The sequence below is a fragment of the Nicotiana attenuata genome, unplaced genomic scaffold (assembly GCF_001879085.1).
Source record: "Nicotiana attenuata strain UT unplaced genomic scaffold, NIATTr2, whole genome shotgun sequence".
Lineage (NCBI taxonomy): Eukaryota > Viridiplantae > Streptophyta > Magnoliopsida > Solanales > Solanaceae > Nicotiana > Nicotiana attenuata.
In genome coordinates, this window is record NW_017671217.1 from 230,001 (window position 1) to 238,380 (window position 8,380).

Below are 8,380 nucleotides of genomic sequence, written 5' to 3' on the forward strand. Positions count from 1 at the left end.
AAGCTAAGCTTTTTGTGATTGAAGCCTTGACTCTGGGAACAACTAGCGGGTAAATAGTTTGGGGAGTATGGGTAGGAGTAGTGAATAGTTTGGGTATGGGCATTAAAGAATAAATAGTTTAGAATTAATAGGTATAAAGTGAGATTTTTTCTTTTAATTATGCGGCTTATTGTGAATGGGCTTTGGGAGAATTCTTCAGTATAGTGGACCTTGTACGGAAGATTAACATTCTTAATACAGGCCCAGGCCCAATGATTCCGACGTGTACAACTTTCCCAATCAAATATGGACAGCTAAGCAAAGATACGTGGTTTTTGACCCATTTGTCCAATTAATGGAAGGAGTGTGACGCGTTTTTCATGGGCTCCTGCCTTCTTCCCCGGCTATAAATAAAATCTTTCAAAAGCAGTTAGAAATTCAATGAATAAAAAGTCAAAATAAATTGGGGCAGAGAAAAGGTGGAAGAAGAAACCCTTAGCTGAATTTTTCGTGTTCTCATCTATCAGCGGCCACCGGATTCGCTTCAACTATGGTAATACGCAAACTTAAATCTGTTTTTAAATTTTGTTTTTATGAATTTTTGTGTCAATGTCGTTGCTCCAAGCTTATTATTTTGATTACTAATTGTTGTGATCCGTCATCCCGTGATCTGTCTGATCATTGATTTCACTTTAATTCAATAAACTCGAAACATTGTCTTTTCCTTTCTTATTTTAGATCTTGAAATGTAAAGTTACGATGGATTAATTGCTGTCCTCCCTTTTGGTACCTGCGTGGATATTCCCAGGGCGGATTCAACTTAGAGTTAACGGGTTCACATAAATCTATGTGTAAAAATTAACTAAAATTGAAAAAAATAGTAGATATGAACCCATAATTTTAAAAATATAATGGGTTCAATGCTATGAACTTTAATGTTGAACCCATAGAATTTAAGTCTCTGATTATTTTTATTTATTATTTCTGGTTTATTAGTTTAATTAAGATTTGAAATTCAAGGCCACATGATTGATTTGATGATTAATTTCGTCTCAGTTCAATAACTTCTTATATTTTGTCTTTTCCTTTCTTCATTAATTTTTTTTTCTGGTTTTTGGTAACAATGGCATTGCTTGTGGCTCATATTTGTTTAATTGTTGTGATCCATTGCCAGATGATTGATTTTCAATTCATCTTTTGAGTATTTTGTTGATTTGTTAGTCAGAACAATTTTTTGTAAATAGATCTCTTTTTTTTTTGTTGCAAGTAAGTAGCACATAATTTACCTTGAAAGTAATGGGTGGAGTTATCTTAAGTAAGTTATTTTAGAGGGAAATATAGATGTATAATTAACCAATGGTTCACTAAAATATCTAATTATCAATTGGTTTTTTTGGGACAAAATCCAATGATTAATCGAAAGGGAAAAGATATGTGTCTTTTGAGCGTAGATCTTTTCTCGTTGTCTGATGCAATTGGTAAACTTGGGTATCTTACCTACTTAATGCGCAAAAGACCTTTAGAGGTTGGACTTCCCAATTTTATTTAGCTTTTTGGTGTAGAATTGATAGTATGTTTGCTTTGGATTCTTTTGAAAGTGAGCAGTTCTCCAATCTTCAACTGTGTCAGCTGGACCCTTGAATCCAGTATGGAAAACCTCTATCTATTGGAGAAGGTTGCAAATTGTTAAGTTATTATTTTTTTGTGCTCATATTCTTTGCTCTAAGTTTCATCTCAAAATTGACACTGTGAATAACGTAAGAAAAGGATGGTATTTTGATCAGATTACCTTTAAAATGGACAGCATTGATTTAGGCTTAGAAAGGGAGGTAATAGATATTTCACGACAAAAGAGAGGCGGCTTACCTCTGCTAAACCCCTAAACCAGAGGGGAGGTGTAAGTTATTGGATATTTGTAGTATGAATGTTGAATACTAGAGCTCCTTGCTAGAGTGCTTGATGCTTATCCTGTCCGACTAGAGACTTGGTTGCTTGTTGAAAGCTGTCTATGCTTTCTTTTCAAAAAGATATACTAGTAGTTTGAACAAGATTTTGTTCTGAATCATTCCTTTGTTTTGTTGCATATGATCAGACGACATCGAGACGTCTTGCTGACAGGAAGATTGAGAGGTTTGAGAAAAACATTACCAAGCGAGGAGCTGTTCCTGAAACTACCGCAAAAAAGGGAAACCAGTATCCTGTTGGCCCTATATTGCTTGGTTTCTTTGTCTTTGTTGTCATTGGCTCATGTAAGATCTTTGTATCTTCATGTCACTTAGGTTACTACATGCATATTTCTTTGCTTTTCATTTGTTTTCTTTTTGGTTGAATTAATCCTTTTTCTGCCGTTGCAGCTCTGTTCCAGATAATAAGGACTGCCACCAGCGGGGGCATGGCTTAAGCATGGAAGTTACAAGTGCTGGTGTTATAGGCTTTGCTTGCTTGTTGTATTAGTGTTTTTCTCAAAGTTTAGCCCAATGTAGAAATTGAAGAGAAACTTCAATAGAACTGTTTTTAACTTGTGAGATACTCGGAAAAGTATAAATTTTCTCCTGTCTCATGTGTTGGTATATTTTTGTCCATTGCGTTCTTGCAGAGGCTTAAATATCCTTTCACTTCTAGTATAAACGATTATTATAAAATCCTTTATGCTGGGAAACATATATTACCAAATGGAAGAATTTTCCTAATATTATTGAAGAGCAGGGATAGCCGTGTTAGTTCAGAGAACACTTGCGTATATGTTATGAGTAACAGTAATGCACAATTCAGAGAGCACTTGTCCATGTGATGCAAGTAAACATCTACAGGACCTCACACACCAACTATCCTTGCTTTACAATATCTTTTGGAACAATCACAAACAAGTGCAATACTTGTAATTCCTCGTTTTGGAACTCACAGGCACAGCAGGCAAATCACCATAAATAAATTTAACCAATCTTAAGTTAAAACGCCATTCTATCTGAAAGTCCAAACACGTAAAATGCATGGTCCACAATAGAAAAGGTAGAAACAAATTTTCCGATACATAAGACACATAACAAATTCTCAAATTCTGAGAGGTCGTACGTTTAATGTAATAATAAGTAACCGTAGATTGGTCCACTGGAATGAAAAGCTTAACAACTAGATGTTTATACAAGAGAGTGGAAATAAACTCAGCAAAGAGAAGACTAGGCTGCAGATTATGATGGGAAAAGCTAAAACCACATGATATAATAAATTGCACTCTGCTGTGACTAGAAATTTACTGGGCATCCCAAGTCAAGCCAAAGCTGTAAGACGGGGGTGAAAAGCAGTCCCGCACGCGATCCATTGTCTCTTTCTCCCACGGGGCAACACGCAACCGGGGACCTTCATCCATTCTCTGGTTGAGAAATCGTACGTTACTAGCCGGTTCATTTGTCTTGATCTTAAAGATAGCATGAGCAAACCTTTGTTACCCAAGCAAGTCATCCGAACGTGCTTTCCATAAAACTCCAAGCACCATATATTTGGCATTCTGTCAACCTCCTTCCACAAAAGAGTCATCTTTTGCAGTTCCCATATGCACACGCAAGTGGCTGCATTCTTTGTCAGCAGCCCGACAAGCATTATGCGGCCCCCACATTCTGCTAGTGTATGATCACTCAGATGTAGGGGTGCAGGGATAATGAACTGCTTCCAGATCCCAGTAACCATGTCATAGGACACGATTCCATCAGGCTCTGAGCGCATAAAGTAAAATTTATTACCGATGGTGACTGTCTGCGACTTGAAGTTGAGTGCCATAGGGAGCTTAACATTTGAGGACATAGTTCCTGGACGAGTCCAAGAGTTCTTTCTGGAGTCGTAAACTTCAAATTCACCATCACAACCAACCCAAAGGATACTGTAAGCTGATTTCCCACTCAATGTCATCCCTACTGCCACACGAGACCACACCTTAACAGATCTGGCTGGTAACTCTTTAAAGGACCTAGTAAGAGGGTTGCATACGTAGAAGCTCCTATGTCCAATATCAAGGAAACAGACAAGACCTCCTGCAGAAGCAACTGGCAAGACTATCAACTTGGTCGGCAGTGCAGGTATAGTAGGATGGTGCCATTTCTTCAATGTAGGGTCGTACATGGCTCCAGTATTCACGTTTTCATGAGTAATGGTGTAGAACCACGGTTGTGGTTGAGGAACTTGGGTGCACTGTTCAGAAAAACTTTGGGACATCAGCATTGAGTTCCATTTGCGGCAGACAGATCTGAAGCGGAAAAAAGTGGCAATTGGTAGTCTTGCAATAACAGCTTCAAATAAGTCTTCAGGAAATTCTTTCCATACTTGCGGATCCAAATTCTCTATGGAGCATGAAGTTCCAGTCACTTTTCCTCGATTCCTCTCCTTCCGAGCTTTCTTTTTTGGTGGAGGCTTGCCAGGTTCCAACATCTTGAGATTTTCAGATTTTCCAGCAGTCATAATGATATTGTAGCAACTGTCTTCAGCAGAACTGTCATCAAGATTCAAAACATAACACCTGCACAGATACAAACCTGGTTCATTCACATATTTTCTTCCAAGCTAAAAAGTTTCAAATTATGCAGTGAATCAATGTAATCATATAAATATGAGAAACTGAAAAAGGACTGAACGCCAAGTTGACCCTTAATAGGCGAATCCAAAATTGGGTATAACCATGGATTTAGATACTAGTTTTATTGTTTGCTATTCAAGAAAAAAGTTTGAATTGGGAGCTCGATCCTCCAGGTGAACTGACCTACCCAAACCTAACACAAGTAAAAAAATATAGTATACTAAGAAGCTTGAGAGAACCATATCAAAGGAACTCAGCAAAATTACCCCGTAATGGATACCGTAGCACTGCATCTGCTCTATCTAAAATGCTAAGGCATTTGAGAAGATTCCAGACTTCCAGATTAGGTAAATATAGGTTCTGCACCTCAACCTTGGCAAAGCTAGCGAGAAAGTTCGATTACACAAACATGCTTAACTTACAAAGTTCTATTTTTACTAGCTCATTTAATTCATATGATTACCATCATGTCTAAGAGAACATTAAACATGGAGGGCTTTTTCATGTTCCATAACTTTCCAAAACATTCCGATTTGTTTTTCACATGTTTCACTTTTATGGTCAAGTTTGACCAATGCACAAATTAATGCATTTTAGCCAGAACTGTGTAACCAACATCCTCAACCTAAGTCGTTACATAGTGGAAGCGCCAATAAACCTTTTATTCTGAAAGTAAGAATTAGCATACCTAATAACTTGGAAATATCCAAAAATAAGCCTATTACTATAAGTAGCATTCCCTAATTGTTCTTCTACATATCTCTAGAACATAACTGCTAGTCTTAACATGTGAATAACAACAACAACAACAACAACAACAATAAACTCAGTGTAATCCCACAGGTGGGGTTTGGGGAGGGTAACCTGCACGCAAACCTTACCCCTACCTTGTTAAGGCAGAGAGGATGTTTCCGATAGACAATCTTAACATGTGAATATTCCACTTAATTCACTCACCAATACACAAAGTAGCTAGCAAATACATGTAAATACTATGTGACTTTCAAATGATTCCGGTTATTCTACACCACACCAGTTAATGTTACTTAAAGGGGAGGAAAATGTGTTCAAATGCACATAAGCCACAAAGATGTTAGAAACCTGTACTCAAGTATGTGGCCCAGTGGTCAATGAAAAGGGTGATAACCATGGGGCACCAAGGTACAAATACTAGCAAGGACAAAATTTACTAGGTGATTGTTCAAGTCTTCCTAAGCTTTCTCTTCGGGTGGAAAAGAACATGTACCCGATGGAACAGCGAGGTACGCGTAAGCTGTCCTGGACACCACCACTATCAAGAAAAGAAAAAAGAAATGCTAGAAATCATAAGTATAGCATTGAGTTCGTGCAAGCAGACAACCATCTCCAGCAAGACAAGTATCATCCTGATGTAAGCTCCACTACTTTTGCTTTCTAAAAGATTCTATCTTCCAATTGAAAATGAGTTTCAACTTCGATTCTACTAATCCTCACTATTGTTTTGAGTAGAACTTTGCCCTCCATCCGCTTATGTTTAAAGAAAAATGATGGCAAAGAAGACGAAAGCTTTGAGTTCCATGCATTCCATATGACTGGACTTTGCAATGAGAATGCAACATGCTCAAATTGTAGAACCGTAAAAGACTTCAAAATGGAGGAAAATTATGCTGTATATAGCATCTTTGATAAATCCATTACATGAGGGTACTTTGTTAGAAATAGGTTGGCATTGTGTTTCACAAAAGGAAGGAAAGTTTTAGACTACCAAACAGGTTTTAAATCATTATAATTTTAAAATAGCACTCAATCCCAACAGAGAAACTAGTATCTCATTCCGCTTTTACCAGTCTTTGAAGGTGTTAAAAAATTTTGTTCTCCAAACGACAAAGACCTACTAGAGTATATTAAAATTTTATTTTGTTGGCTAAATTGCAAAGGCTCTTACTTAGAAAGATAAACTTTGAACTCAGTAAAGAAGTTCGCGAACGTATCATGTTGTAAAACAAAGAGCTCGGGGTTCGCGCATTTCAGAAATACTACAAGACAGTATATATGTTCTTCCCCAAGTGGGGGATGGCAAAACAATCCCTAAAGGACACTTGAACCAAGTTCCTAGCCTGATGAGTACTGTTTCTATATGTTTGCATTTCATATCAACTGCCTTTAACTTGTCTAAAAGACCATTGGCTTAACCCAGTGGCTGCCGACGACCAGCTATCTCGATAGTAAAAGCTAAGGCTGGCTGCCTGGCTAGATTTCTTTGAATCCCTCTTGAAAATTCAAACATTCATTCTGCCATTGGGAATTTACCCAATACCATACAGTGCAAAATACCACAAATGAAACAACATATGATTCATTAGACAATTAGGACAACTACTGTACCATTGCGGACTAGGAATTGTGAGCTTATCATAGTTGCAGGTGATCAGAATATATTAGCCCTTAAAATTTTAACAATAACTATGACAGAGTTACCCGCTAACTGTACTGGTAGGAGGTAACAAGTAACCGATGGAATAGCAAAGGTGTGCGCAAGCTGAACCAGGCACCACCGTTGTGAATAAAACAGAATTTTAACAAGACCTGTGACATATTTTTATTCACTAAAGAAAAGCAAGACCAAGCTGTAAGACCTAAAGTTTACAAATTTGATAGTTAGGTAGTGCTAAAGAACACTTATAAGAGCAATTTGAGTATTTCAAGAACTACCAAACATTAAAACACCACACTAACAAAACAATGCAATTTCCCCAATTTGATCAACGCAGCAAATAGAACAAAAAAAACCAAGCCCTCAGAAATATCATAACCTTTAAAACTAAAAGCACAAAGAAAGCAAGGAATAAGCACATTTCACAAAGTGGGAATTCAATATCAAACACCATTTAATCATACAGATCGACAAAAATACACACAAAAATTCAAAATTAACAGAAAACCCATGAGGGGAAATAAGGAAAGAAAGAGAAAAAACAAACCTTGGGAGGTGTAAAAGCGGTGGCGATTGAAGAGGATAAGAGAAGTTGGAGGAAGAAGAGGAGGAAGAAGAAGAAGGAGAGTGTGTATTTTGTTGTTGTAAGAGTTGTTTAACTTGTCCAATGAGTTGCCTCAGCATGGCCAACACTTCCATGCCCTTTCAGGGGTCTCAGGCCCTATACCATATTCACACCCACCACCTCTCTCTCTTTTCTGTATCTATCTATTCATCCATCTGAAAATGAAATGAAATGAAAAATCTCTCTTATTTTGAGTTTTCTTTGTTGTTCGTGTGCGATACTTATTACCCACTCCTTTATTAACACGTCAGCTAGGGTCCCTTTGATCATGAGTAGTATTGACCGTGTACGCAACTTTTCCCCCTTTCTAATCAATTCTCATACCATCTTTATTTATTCCTTCCTCTTTTTCCCATTCTAACCTTCTTCTTTCTCATTTCATTTCCATTTTTCTCTTCTCTACAACAAAAATCTTAGGCCCCGTTTGGCCATGAGTTTTGCCAAAATAAATTTGGGATTTATTTTCAAAACTCATATTTGGCCATAAATTTTGCCCATATTTTGGCCAAATCCCAAATCCCAAAATCAGCTATTGGGCCAAAATCCCAAAACTTGGGAATTATATACATGTTTTTCCAAAATAAAGTTGGAAAACATGTTTTGAAAACGTATGTCCAAACACATTTTAATCTTCAAACCAAACCCAAATCAGATTTTTCAAAATAAATTTGGGATCTATGGCCAAACGCTAGCTTACTCTCTCCTTTTCAATTTATGTGAACTATTTGGGTAGATTCGAAATTTAAGTTAAATTATTTCTAAATTTAGAAATGATCATTTTTCTTAAACGGACCAAAAA

At 37.1% G+C, this 8,380-nt stretch overlaps 2 protein-coding genes across 2 annotated transcripts; one reads left to right on the forward strand and one right to left on the reverse strand.

The window, feature by feature from the left end:
• The first annotated feature begins 383 nt into the window (after positions 1-383).
• Positions 384-2,652, forward strand: LOC109206772 (stress-associated endoplasmic reticulum protein 2-like). The gene is made up of 3 exons (XM_019369633.1): positions 384-532; positions 2,072-2,228; positions 2,334-2,652. Exons 1-3 carry the CDS (start codon positions 530-532, stop codon positions 2,378-2,380), a joined length of 207 nt encoding a protein of 68 aa, XP_019225178.1. The 5' UTR covers positions 384-529; the 3' UTR covers positions 2,381-2,652.
• A 330-nt stretch (positions 2,653-2,982) lies between these two features.
• On the reverse strand, positions 2,983-7,793 carry LOC109206773 (F-box only protein 6). The gene is made up of 2 exons (XM_019369634.1): positions 7,504-7,793; positions 2,983-4,486 (listed from the first exon to the last, which is right to left on the reverse strand). The coding sequence occupies exons 1-2, from the start codon at positions 7,653-7,655 to the stop codon at positions 3,247-3,249; spliced, it is 1,392 nt and encodes a 463-aa protein (XP_019225179.1). The 5' UTR covers positions 7,656-7,793; the 3' UTR covers positions 2,983-3,246.
• Between the last annotated feature and the right edge of the window lie 587 nt (positions 7,794-8,380).